This window comes from Scophthalmus maximus, chromosome 3 (assembly GCF_022379125.1).
Source record: "Scophthalmus maximus strain ysfricsl-2021 chromosome 3, ASM2237912v1, whole genome shotgun sequence".
NCBI lineage: Eukaryota > Metazoa > Chordata > Actinopteri > Pleuronectiformes > Scophthalmidae > Scophthalmus > Scophthalmus maximus.
Window position 1 is genome coordinate 14666967 of NC_061517.1, and position 14197 is coordinate 14681163.

At 40.3% G+C, this 14197-nt stretch overlaps 1 protein-coding gene across 5 annotated transcripts in view; it reads right to left on the bottom strand.

The window, feature by feature from the left end:
• Positions 1–2516: 2516 nt before the first annotated feature.
• Positions 2517–14197, bottom strand: part of pex14 (peroxisomal biogenesis factor 14) — a 48011-nt gene continuing 36330 nt past the window's right edge. The window contains exons 7-11 of one of the 5 annotated variants that reach the window (XM_035644375.2): positions 13346–13443; positions 10796–10855; positions 7270–7361; positions 5272–5548; positions 2517–3770 (exon numbers count right to left, since the gene is read on the bottom strand). In XM_035644375.2, coding sequence (XP_035500268.2) covers positions 3747–3770; positions 5272–5548; positions 7270–7361; positions 10796–10855; positions 13346–13443 — 551 coding nt within the window. In that variant the 3' untranslated portion in view covers positions 2517–3746. Of the gene's footprint in view, positions 3771–5088; positions 5549–7269; positions 7362–10795; positions 10856–13345; positions 13444–14197 lie in introns of all 5 variants that reach the window. The other 4 variants (XM_035644372.2, XM_035644373.2, XM_035644371.2 and 1 more) reach the window with 4 other exon arrangements.

Genomic DNA, 14197 nt, shown 5'->3' on the forward strand with positions numbered 1-14197 from the left:
TGACCTAAATCTTTTTAGCGACACTAGCTAAAGACACTGCACGGAACATAGACTATGCAGCAGAGACTAAATTGTATGACTTAAATGAGAACATCTTTAAGGGCGGTTACAAACGAGGATTCCTGAGCAGTAAAACGATATTTGCAGTTGGGTAAAGAAATTGGTAATGCTCTACAGGCCTTCTCACAAAATAAAAGTATCACATCAGATGCCTGCAACATGTATCTTATCCGACAGGGAAGAGGGAGGAGGAGCTTTTCATTCTCAGGCCCTCCTCTTCCTGCGTTGTCCGTGAACTTTCCCACGCAAATCTTTTTTCACAACACTCCCCCCTTGGAGACGTCTGGAAGCCATGTTGGGTGGAGCAACTGGACCTGCGTTGCTGGGATGTAAATGATCGCGCAAAACAAAAAGCTGGACTGGGTTTAACGCTCTGAAGGAGGAGTTTTTAATGAGTAAAGATGCTGTGTGTTCGGTGCAGACAGAACTGTGGTAGGCCTCTGACTAGCTGCTATGGGCTAACAACCCCTGCATTGATCCAAGGAGACACTCAACCCTCTAACCTGCTGAGTGCTCAGTTCCAGTGAACAATGGAGTTCGGAGCGCGTCGATACACTATCATATTGAGTGCTCTCCGTTTAGCAGCAAGATTGATGAGGTAAAGGCTCCCAACCGGGGAGCCGAATGGTGTCAAAACTGAGGTGTTGCTTTGTACAAACAATCCCTCACTACACTACCACACTGAGAGGTGCTGGTTACTGCCCAGCATACCAGCTCCGCCCAGGAAGTGACTTTTCATGGAGGCACAAGGTTTATAAAAAGGTATACAAACTGCAGTGGAGGTTGTTAACAGTCTTCGAATGTGGACAAGAAGACGAGGATTGGATAAACGCAGCTTTCTGAACAGGAATGCACAGCAAATCCCCCAAGACACTAAATGATGTACAAGTGGATTTATTACAGTAGGTCCCTATAAATCTAAGGTTGGCCTGAACTCCGGGGAGAGGTTAATGGATTACAAAGGGATGTGGTATCGAACCTCCGAGAAGTTTATACACCTCATCAATATGTGAAACACTATTGATCATTTAGACCTTGATAAATTAAATTCATACCAATGATAATTCATGGTAATATTCATTATGCCGAGAATAAGGAAGAACTAGCTTTTTCAACTCACTTCTAAGGATGAGGATGTAAAGTGGGACATTGTATCGGCAAGAGCACAGACAACTGCATATTGAGAAAACTGTGGTGGTTTGTGATCTGCGCTGTTCCATTAAAGCTTGCAGGAAATCACCAGTAACCAAACCTCTGCGAGAAGTTACAATGAATGACTGAGGTTGCCACTCTGGGGGTCGTTTCTAACATGAAACAAGCAGCAGTTCAGACACTTTGTACATAAACTTTTGCAATGAATCCAATTTCCAGGTACAGTAGGGTTGAGCATTCACTTTATACTGACTGACACTTTAACTTAACAGCTATTGGATGGGCGAACATTTAAGGGGATTTCAATTTTGCACATTATGTACAGATTATGTACATTTCTCAAAAAGGTTGTGTAAAACTTTTTGTGGTTCTAGAGGAAGCTACACACTTATAAATATACAATAAGACAGCTACTAGCTAGCAGAGTGATGCTAGTTGCTATATTAGCTGCTACAAGCATAACAAACTTGATTCTCCGACCAAACTATAAAGGGAAAAACTGCATTGTGCAAATGTAGGCATAAGGTTTTCACAAGGAAAAAGAACACGTGGAATAAAAGGGATGGTGTCTGGGGTTCTGCTGCATCACCTTTCTAATATGAGCCTAACACTGTTATTTAGTTCAATGCTAAATTAGTGGAGTATTAGATACAGACATTCTTACTAGTTACATGTGCTAGTATGGCATTTATGTCCATGTCATTTTTATATATATATATATATATTTGCTTCTAATAAAGTTAGCAACATAATTGCAGTCAACTATGCGGTATAATAATGCCATTACACAGAAACACTGAAATGTAGCATGTACGTAGCATGTTAACGGTCAACCTGAGTTTGATATCATTGGGAATGAGAGCATAGACTGTTGAAAGTCTGACAATGTAAGTTTACAAAGACTGACAAGATGACATGGTACTGAAATGGACATTGTAAAGATAACAGACTCTTCTGATTTAGGCAACAACATGGCTTTTGACTGATGGTAACAATCTGAGAACAGTAAAGTAGTTTGGTTTTATTTGCTAATTTAGTTTTAAAAGTTAACACACACAATCTTAACATCACCAAACTGTTGGTGTCGCTAGTTCACGAGGTAACTTGAAGTACATAAATACTCTCTTTTTGTGTAGGACCCAGACACAATCATAGCATGCCTTTTGTCTTTGCAATTAGTAAACTATCTTCTCTACCTTCTTTCTGCATGCCTCACCCCATATTATGTATTGTTGAATTAGGCAGAAATATATTTATTACAAAATTAAGCAGCATTAAAAAAATTGTCTAGTAAGTCTATAATGTGTAATGTACAATTTCTTTAATGTATTCAAAATGGAATAGGAAATGCTCCTCAAGAAGGTAGCCTACCCACCGCAGAAACCAAAAGACAGACAATGACAATCCACCCACAGAAATAAACAAATCTTCACACGTTTGACGTATAACTGTGTCACTGACTCATTTCCAGAGAGAACGCAGAGAAAATGAAGTTTGAAAGTCCCTGCCTGGTCATACTTTCTGAAAATTCACAACTGAGTGGTTCATAATTGTACACACAAGAAGTTTTGCGCAAAACCCAGAAAGCTCAGGGACCACTAAGATTAATCGCATTTTTGGGCCTAAAAATGGTTTCAGAAATTGACAGGCCTTTATGGTTAGAATTAACAGCACAGCTGTTACTTTGATGTAAAAAGCTCAAACTTGGTAAAGAAATGTGACAAAAAGTTTTTTCACAGAATGGAACATTTTCCTAAGTCTGACTTTATTATTGCCGAACTCCATTTGTTACTTGATGTGTATATTGCAAAAAAAATAAAATAAAGTCCTTCCCCTGAACTTACATACAGAGATTTAAAGCAAAGACAAAACTGATACAACAAAAAGTGACAACTTTCAGTGCGATTTAAGTCCGTCTTTCCTTGAATGTCAATTGAATGGATGGAAATACAAAGCAAGTACATTATACTCTTAGGATTTAAATCAGCACTCAGTTTATTACTAGAGATCAAGTATTTTAGCTGTGTATGTTTCAAAATATACACATAAGGAGAAACAGTTGCACTGATGTAAAACATTAATCAAATGTGAGAAATGTGTAATAGAAACATGAAAATCGCAGTAATACATGGTTTGTCAGTAGCATATATTTAGTGATCAGCTGGTTTAGATGTAACTAGAAACCTAATAAAACCAAATGTATGTCAGCTATGCACACTTCTGGCTAACAAAGAGTGTTTACAGAGAAAACCGATCACTGAAACCACAGTGCTAAGAAGCAAAAGTTACTGTACTTCTTTTAACCAAGCTTATTCATCCACACAAATTTGATTGTATTAAATACATTTTCTTGCAGGACACAGCAGGGCTTTTGTCTTATCATTTGAAACTTTTAACATGAAGTCAATCAAGTACAAATCATTGTAAGTTAGGACTGGTGTCACAGAAATGTTCAGTGTCCGTCTACCTTCGGTGTTCCTATGAAGGCCGTGTGATGGAGGTGGAAATGGCACGAGAGCTGATATCCCTCCTTCTCACTCGTGGACTCTTCTTGTTAGCTGGAGACAGAGTGAGTAATTCAATAAGTCAAGTATTCATTTATTGCTTTCTTTTTCTATCATGGGGCATTTTTTTTTTACTTCCCCCATCCACCTCCACACTGAACAAAAAGTGATTCAAGTTCTGCAACTTCCATCTGCGGCAGCGCTCGTTGTCTTTCTGCAGCTTAATTACAAAATATTGGCGCCGTTTTCTGTAAAGATTACTCACTGTAGGAGGCCCCACATAATTTGGACCTCAGGGTTTGTCACGGAAAATGATACAATGCAACTGGGCTTTCTGTATTAGATTTCCGCTTTTAGCCTCCTTGACATTTCAAGCTGCATGAACTAATACATCTGTTATTTGTTGATCATTTGATTATTAACATACTTCACAAACCAAATCAGCTGCCCTGCTGGAGACACAGATACAGCGCCACAGACAGCCTGGGCCTTTTTCTCGCCTGCCACACACAAACACGCTCGCAAAGATGTGCAATTCAGCCCTCAGTGAAAAAGGAAAGCAGGGGAAAAAACATTTATCTTCCCCTGCTTTGAGCCGATGAACACTCTGACACCGGCATGGAACAAAGCCCGTCATCACATTCTAATCTCGAATTTCAGGGCTTTTATTTCACCCAAATGCCACCCTGCTGGCCTTGTGAATTATTGACAGACTGACACCAATGCGAAAGGACACATAAAAGAGGCTAAAAGCTCCGGCCCTGGAAGAACTTGTCCTCTCCTATTGCCATCACCAGGGAGACAAACTGTGTTAATGCTTCTCTGGAAGCTCACAGTACCAACATATGACTCCTGACCCACAGCTGCACTATACAGCAGCGATATTCTGTGCAGCTGCATTGCCTCTTTGGTCTGTATAAGGGCCTTAGTACAGGTACAAGGACACCCCACGTCATTGTGTGAATTATCTGATCAAATCATGAAAATTAGTCACACGGTTAGTTCTGCATGAACTCTTTTAACTCCTTCTGATTTGACTATTGCCCATCATTTCCCGGTATCGTCACAAAATGGTACTCGGCCCGGCATTCAGTCATTTAGTTTGCATGATGAAAAGTAAATTGAGGTAAGCCATGTGTCAACTAGACAATATTTGTCAGTTTGGCGTCTTCTCCCGCCCATGCCTACTTTTCATTTGCCCAAGATTAAGATGTTATAGAAACGAGTGGAAAGAGACAGTGAAGATGGATTTAAAAAAAATAAAAAACAAACAGAGGGATGTGTGGGCAGAGCAGCAGCAGATTGAAACAAAGCCGTAGGTAGAGATAAGAAGTGGTGTTTGGAGAGTGTTTTGTGCTGTTGTCTAATCCACCTCGCTCTCATTGCTGGCACCCTCGGGTCGCCTCAGTTTGTCCACCTGTTCATTAATCTGTCCGTCCCCACCTCGCCGATCCTCTGTCTGTATGCTTAGACCCTCCTCCTCCTCCTCTACATGGCTGACATCATCCTCCTCTTCCTCCCTCCTCTCCTCCTCCCCCTGCACCTCCATGCGGACCTGGTCCTTCAGGTCCAGGGGCAGCGCTGTGCCGAGGCCCATGGTGCTGGCATCTCCATTGATAAGACGAGCTCCATCAGGGCCTCCCAGTGCATCCTGAGGGGTGTGCTGTCCATCTTTGACAGGGGACGAGTTGGCCGACTCGTTACTGACGGGGGAGATGTCGCTGCTGCTGTTGGTGTGGTTAACAGACGGCGGGCTGGATGCTGAAGGTGGCTTCAGTGGAATTTGCCATGAGGGGATCTTAGGAACGGTGGGAGTGGAGGGGAATTGTCTCCTGCGGGGAGGGGGACAGAGAAGACAGGAGGGAAATGAGGGCTGATCACGAGCTCATCAAAAACCTCACAGTGATCAAAATTTGTGAAAACAGGTTTCTCATGATCAAAGTCATAATTAGGCATACTGCAAACATACATACATAACATTTTAACATGCACGAACGCACACAAACATCCTATGTAATTCTTATAATTACAGCAAATGAAATCCAACCCCCCAAACAGCCAGATGTTCATCACACCTGCTAAAGATGCTCTAAGATTTTTTTTTAATTCTTTTTAAATTACATTCACTGCAGCTTTTTAAGATCAAAAAGACAATGTTGAGCTGCAACGGGATCAGCACTTCTTGGTGGTTTGAAAAAATATGTTTGGAGAGGATTTGGATCATTTGAAAAAAGGGGGAATGAGTCTGGAGACAGATGGTGATGCGGAGACTTTATTTAGTGATTCAAGCCTTTGCCAAAGTGAGAATCCAGATGAAGTCAAGAAAGCAAATGACAAAGGGATTATTACTGATTATTATGTAGGAGGGGAACAAAACATCCTCAACAAGACAGTTCTGAGGCAATTTTCTTCACTCTTACTTCAGGCTTCATTACAGAACGCGATACATAGTCATGCATGCTAATGGGCCTGACTGAGCTGGGCTGCACCTGACTAGATTATGGAACAAAGCTGGACGAGAGCTATACAATGAAATCTTTAGAAAACAAAATGCCTTACGTCCTACATATATATTAACATGTGAGTGAGTGAAATGATCAACCAGAGTGTGATTTGGTCAGGACACAGCAGATTTGTCAGTACATGTTTTGTATTTGTCTCCCATTTTGCACTCATAAAATTCCTGAAAGTTGCACAGGATCAATTATGCACGTGTGGTTATCTTGCTAACCTATAAAAGCAGTAAAACACAGAGGAGCAGCTGATGCCTGCAGTATGCTAATTGGCCGAGCCAAGTTGTGAAGTAAAAGAAATGGTGCAATCAGTATTATAACCTCTAGTGCCTGTAAGATTAAACATCTTTGAGATTAATGATTATGCTTTCAGGGTGCAATTTAGAAGAGCAATGTGACATTATATGTTCTTTTATTTTATTTATTCACAAACAAGCTAAAACTTTCAGACCATCCAAAACAATTCTGTACTTTAGAAGTGACTATATGCAAAGATAATGGTTGTTACGTAGTTACTGTCGTATGTTGTTTCTGAGATTCAAACTGAGTACTCTTCAAACTGAGTACTTTTTATAATATTATGAATATGAAAATTATATTATAACAAATCAAAATAATAGAAACAATAAAAAATTTAAAGGCTTCCTATTAAGGTATAAAATGAAGACTACCACCATAGGCCTATCCTCCCTATACGAAACCTTACATACTTCAGTCATGTGATCACAACCGAAAACACCACAAAAATAAGTAAGTGTTCCTTGAGTAAAAGCACTCGTCAAGAGGAACCAAACAACGGGCTAATGGTCTTTTTCGGGCTCTTGCGACACATCAACTATAATATAATCCTAATTTGTGTTTGAACCTGTCAATAAGATGCTTTTATTATCTAATTAATATGTGCAAACAGTCATTTAAAGGAGCAGCGTGACATTATGTGGACATTCACTGTAAAGAGTAGTACGTTAGTATTGTTTAACAATGAAGGTGCTTTATTCCTGTATAACACTGTCAAGTCGCGTTCGCACACACACAGTTACCTGCTGAGCAGTAAGCCCTTCAAAGAGACAACTTCTTGCTTCAGCTCTCCAATTGTTTGGTTTTCCAGGATGCGGTTGGTTGAAGATGATGTCTATAGGAAAAAAACACACACACACACACACACACACACACACACACACACACACACACACACACACACACACACACACACACACACACACACACACACACACACACACACACACACACACACACACACACACACACACACACACACACACAAGAAGTGTTGAGGTCACATACAGGGACACAGCACAAAGTCAATATACATCTTTCAACAACTCTATGCTTCTCTACTCTCAACAATATGAAATCATTTATAAAAATGCTCTGTTCAACAAAAGGTCATAGGCTACAAGGTGAACAAATATGGGCAATGCTAACGCTAAATGCCACATGTCTATTATCGTGTAGTCAACACAACAACCTCCCAAATGCTGGTGATGGCAGAAAGGAGGAAAGGCAATCGCACTTCAGCAACCTCTACGGCCTCGACTGCTCCTAAAGTCCAGGGAGAGTGAATCATGCTGTTTTTACATAATTTTCCATACTATCAAGAAAAGATTAGGTTAGTCTCCAATGTTTTGGATAATGACGTTATCTAGAACAATGGCCACATTCATGAAGGCAGACCATAGCTTAGCAGTTTGTTTTGTTCTTTATGTCTTTCATCAAAGGGATGCGTTATCACACACACACTGGTGCAGCTTGAAATGCTACAGGGGATAATAGCACAGTATTTGAATGGCAAATTGCAGCTGGAAATCTGCCTCTGCAGCACCTTTTTTAGGGATAGGCAGGACTTTGACGGGGGGAGCTATTAAATGATGAGTTTTGATAAAGGCTTGGAGAAATTTCTTTTATCACGTGGCAGAAGTCAAATGCCACAATGAAGCTGAGCTGTAACTGCGGCAATGACTTGTAGACTATGGGGGAAATGAGGCCCAAAATGAAGGTCAAGTTAAGCAAACCTCACTTTCTTAAACTTTTGAAAATCTTTTCTGAACTAGTGTTTTTACCTCTACGAGAATCTCAAAGATATTCAAACAAAACAATAATCAGCTGAACTACTAAGAAAAATGCAACCTGTGACGAAGCGTCATCAGTAGGCATTGTTTGGCTATAAAGCCATAACGGTTGGGGGCCAGTGATGTAGTTAATTGCTCCCCGTTCTTAAATCTATTCCTGAATAAAGAGCATACAAATGCACAAGGGCAGGACGATAGACTGATGAGACCAGAGGGAGAAAAAGGGAGAAGACGAGGGAAAAGTGGGATAAAAGAAAAGTAAAAACTGTAATTAAGACTCTCCTGACTCACCAGAGGAAGCTTGTTAGGAAGCGTGGACCCCCTATCGAGGGTAGAGGGATAACTTGGACTCTTTCGCTTGTAATTAAATCTAAGAGAAATTAATTGAATCTCATCTGAAAGGGATCAGGCTCATTTACAGTGGAAAGAGGGAGGCAGGAGGAGGAGAAGTGAGGGGAGACAGAGGAAGAGATGAGGAGGGGAAGGAGGCTTTTTTTGGGCTCTTATCGGCTCCTAAACCTCGCTGATAAGGAGCCGTGTTTTAGTGGGAGTGCATTGGAGGCCAGCCGAAGACACTCTTATTACAGTCGTCACCTCATTAGAACCATCTTAATCCCCTGCCTCCCCTAGGCAGCAGTATAATAACGCTGGATTCTGCTTCTCTCTCATTTTACATCGCAAGAAAAAAAAATTAATTGCGGTATAGTCGAGCTACGACATATCCAAGGCATGGTGTCGGCTTAAGAAAAAGGGAGATTTATCCAATCGACTGAAATGTGAGGATTTCTATGTACTTATATCACTTTGTGTAAGAAAAAAAAGAGGCTCTAGAGTAGAATTGTTAACCGCAAGCTACGTCCATAATGTGCATTATCTACAGAGCGGCACCATATAATATCTCACATCAAGGCTTGTCACACAACACTACCTCTGACATATGTCTAATTAAGTCTGAGGAAACCTAATTAAATGTTGGGCCAGGACTGAATTTCAGCTTTGAGATACATTATGTCAGTGTTTATACACACACATTGTGTAAGAATCTTGTGCTAAGTGCACTAGGTGCTTAGGTGGAGGCTGAGTGGTGGGCTATCAGTGACAGGAGAGATCGTAGAAGTACGCTGCCAATTTGACAGGCCCCTCAAGAGGTGCCAACACGTATCCGATGGACTGCACATGTGTATTAGTTTTGATGTTTTGAGAAACTGCTGATCAAAATATTCAATCGCCAAAATTATTCAGCAGCTTTAAACCCAAAAACATAATTTAAGTTTTTTCCACTATCTGTCAAACATGTAATTGTTCTGACCCATTAATACTTCATTATTACATTATTAAATGAGTAATAATTAGAGTCCGACTGATATATTGGTTGGTCGATGATATCGGCCTATTGGAGCCTTTCACAGACTTGTCGGTATCTGCATTCATATTTGCTGATGTGAAAACTTCTATTTTACAGATTTATATGTGCATTTGTGTTTACATTTTACATTAAAAAAGGTTTATTTTCTTAATTCAAGCTCTATATATATATATATATATATATATATATATATATATATATATATATATATATATATATATATATATATACACAGACACACATACATACGTATATAAAAACGTGGCTGATATATCGGTATCAGAAAAGTTTTACTCCCTAATATTGGCATAGGCCCCCAAAAATCCATATCAGCCAAGCTCTAGTAATAATGCAGCTGGTAAAAATTGCAGCTGTGGGTATTTAAAAATGTTTTTTAATGTATGCCATTTTCATTGGAAATGTTTCAGTGTGTTTTCATATAATAATGTTCTAGATAAATTCCATTATTATTAAATATCAAATTGATCGATGATTTTTATGACAGTGAAGCTGACCTTTGGTGTTTTGTAAAAAGCTCATGACTCCATCATTCAATCCTAGAAGACATCTGTGTGAAATGTTTATCATGATTAGCAAATGAAGTCTGAAGTCATGGCCAAAAAAGTTTTAGTGAGGTCGCAATGACCTTGACCACATTTCAATCAGGTCATTCTTGAGTTCAAGTGGATGTTTGCGTCAGGTGTAATGAAAATCCCTCCAATTCCTGATCATGATCACAAGAATGGGATGGACGTGGACCTTAATCTTAGACCGCAAAAAATCTAATCAGTTCATCCTTTTTTCCAACAGAAGCGTTTGAGCCAAATTTGTAGACATTTCCTCGAGGTGTTCCTGAGATATTGCATTAACAAGAGTGGGACTGACAGATGGGCAACCCAAAAACATAATGGCTCCCGCTACGGCTGTCACTGGCATGGAGGCATAACCAATTAACCAACCAACCAAAACCAAAACACACACATTAAAAACAATGAGAGAAGTGACACCTCATCATCCACCATTGCACTGGCTGTGTGTTTTTTTTACTCTGTAAATACTGTACATAGTAAGGATTTCCTCTAAATGGTTTAAAAGCCTTGTAACTAATACGTCTCGGGTGGGTGCCTGGGTGCAATAGGGGTCAGCCTCTTTCCGCTGGTTAACTAAGTGCTTCAGGAAAAAAAATAAAAATATATATATACACACACACACACACACACACACACACACACACACACACACACACACACACACACACACACACACACACACACACACACACACACACACACACACACACACACACACACACACACACACACACACACACACACACACACACACACACACACACACACACACAAACAAGCAAAGAAAAAAGATTATCAACTCCAGCAGCACCCAAGGATGGCAACGCATCTGGATAAATGAAGATAAATGCCCGTGGACCATTAGCAACAGAATACGATCTTTAACAAGCCTTGTTAAAGAGAGTCTGAAGGCAAATTAATTCACAGCTACTCTGCCGGCAGACAGTATGTTTTTGTGTAACACATGTATATTTATGATGGAATTAGTTTCAAAAGGAAGTCCCCAGAGGAGAGTTTTTCAGTGGAAACACTGGTACAATGCAATTGATTTCACTCTATTTATGCACTTTCCCACTGGCGGAGTGTCCCGCGTGAGCACGGAGGCGGTTTCCAGTCTACCATGTAGTATCCACTAATAAAAAGAACAATCAGTGAGTTTAGACAGCAGGGCAAACACAGTTAACAGTCAGATTTGCGATGATAATGGTGCAGAAATTGACCTCTCGGTTTAACATCAGGTATGAATCACCCTGAGGCAAATCTCCCATTAACACCTGCATTAGAACACAGGAGTATTTTCATTTAGAGTCCTGATAACTAAGAAAAAGGATGAAAAAAAGAGGACCTGTCCCAGGCCCTGAAGTCTGGAAATGTGCAGCATCAGCGCGTGTGTGTATGTGTGGACATGAGTCAGTTTGTCTGAACTCACTTCCATAATGAGGTCCCCAGTTTAGGGACAGTAAACACACTCCGCAATTGAGCGGTTTCCAAACTACGAGAAATGTTTACTTAGCAGCCGAGGAAACAGAAGTATCCATGTGTTTCGGGTTAAAGGCACATTTCCGCGTTGAGAGGTATAATTGCTAAGCGTGGTGCACTTTGAGCAGCGTGGTGAGGCAAACCCCGAAAGCCACAAACGGTGAATGATAAGTAGCTCGCCAGCTCCAACATGTGTTTCTCATCAAATATCCCGGACCTGAAAACAATTTCCCAATTTCCCCCATGGCCTGAGACAACAGAGGGCCTTGTGCCGGCTCGCAGGGAAAATTTAAGATCAACGCTAAAGCTATAAAGCAGAGTTTATGATTGGTTTAATGGGTGTTTTGATGTGAAATATACTTTTTATTCACTACTGGTGTCCAACTAGGCACTCATAGAAAATTAAGTAGACACTTTTTAATCCAATCTATGATTTTGAGATGACGAATGAAAAGAAATAACATCTCTTTTCAGTCTGCCTGAGAGAACACCTTCGCTAGGTGTGCTTCACACCAGGCCGATTGGGGCCAACACTTCTTTGTACACCAGAGAGACCCTGTGGCTGAGAACTTGATACAGCACAAAATTAGCTACGATATGTCAGTTTTTGATGAACCTTATCCGGGGAAGACATTCATATTTTTTTTCCTCATTTGTGCCGAAGCAGATGTGTCTGCATATGTTTTCCTGAGATATCCAGATGCTACAGTGAAACACCCGTGTGCTTAACAGCTGTGGACATAAAACATTGTCTAAGATTGTCTCTTCCAAGGCACTTTTTAAGAGCCCGGAGATCATAAAGTGATTTATGAGCAGTGTTATAAAAGAAAGAAACATTTCATCCTTGCACATAAGTTTTAAGAACAATCACTCAGTCCGATTCACCTAAACACTTATAATTCCGAGTAGATTATGAACACTGTCTATAAAAATCAAGGCAAAGACGAATGACCATACGCTTAAAGATTATGGTCCAATGATGAGATGCACCATACTATTTTGCAGCTTGTGTTCTGATGATATACAGTATAATAAGGCTGTCCGTCTCAGGTCGTTATGACTTGTGATAGCGAAAGAGATTTTAGTACACAGAGGCTTCAAGAAACCTTTTCTCTCTCCTCGTCAATCTGGAGATTTGAACCTGAGGCTTTACGTTTACTGAGCTCTTCTGTAATTTCGGAGTTACTGCCTGTCGAGCTTCCCTCAAATCATCAATCATAGCATAAGAGATCTTAATAAAGGTTCAGTCCGCAAACCATCACGTCTGAAGTTCAGGAAGAGCTTAGTGAAGCTGTTTCATCTCTCTCTTGTAAGTTTGCCGTAGGATAGAGTAACAATTTTTTTTATTTAATTTAACAAACCTATGAAGTTAGATAGTCCAGCTGTTTTTTAACCAGGCCTAAAAATGACAGATGGAAGATGGATGAATTTAAGGAGAAATGGGCCAATTTTAATTAGATTACAGTAAAAACAACGACTAAGATCTTAAAAATTGAATTCATTAACCAGTGAAATGAGAAAGTGGTACAAAAAAAGAGTGTTCGGGGTAAATAGTGGAGGATGTGAATTTGCTGATGAGGTGGGTAGCTACCTCAGCTGCAGCCAGCTCCTGAGAGAGCTCTTGGATTCTCTGCTGCTGCTGGATCAGGAGCTCCTGGACAGAGACCAGGGTTTGCTGCAGCTGGCTTACTGTGGAAACACGCAGAATAACAGATGGTAAATTCGAGTACAATAAAAAAAAAAAAAAAGAGGAAGTGAGATTGTGTGATAAGGTTGTTTTGGAAGCACAAAACTGAATATCATCTTTCCAAAGGATGATGACAGAACTGATGAGATTCAACTCGTGGTACAGATCAAAGCTGTCCTCTAAGAAATGTTATCAAAGCTAATACCCCGTAACTTAAGTCACAGCTTTTTGGTCCAAGGCATTGAGGGTGGAGGGTTGGAAGGGGGGGGTGGCACATAGGATGGAGATATTAATCTCTAGTGTCTGAACTTAAATCAAATAACAGTCTCTAACCTTCCATTACCCACCCAGACACTGCCTTCTAATGCATCTTAAATCCTCAAACGATCAACAAAGGAAAAAACAAGGCTCTTATTTGGGAGGAGGCTGCCAGACAAAATGTCCCCCTTAATCCTAATAAATATTGTTCTTTTTCCATTGACTTTGAAGATTGAATTAGTTCAAGTGTTGGTGTTGGATGTGGGTGTATGATTTCAAATAACACCAGGCACAGTTTGTTGCCCCCTGCTTCCAGTCACGCGTGTATTACCAAACAATGCATTAAGTTTCCCCGAGCTGATTATATTACAGAAAACCAATAAACATTCATATAAATCATGGGCGTGTAAAGTGTTAAATCAAGCCTAATAGGATTAACATCAACAGATATTGTGGCGGTCCACTACTGAGGTTGTCAGGCCAATGGTTAAAAGCCTG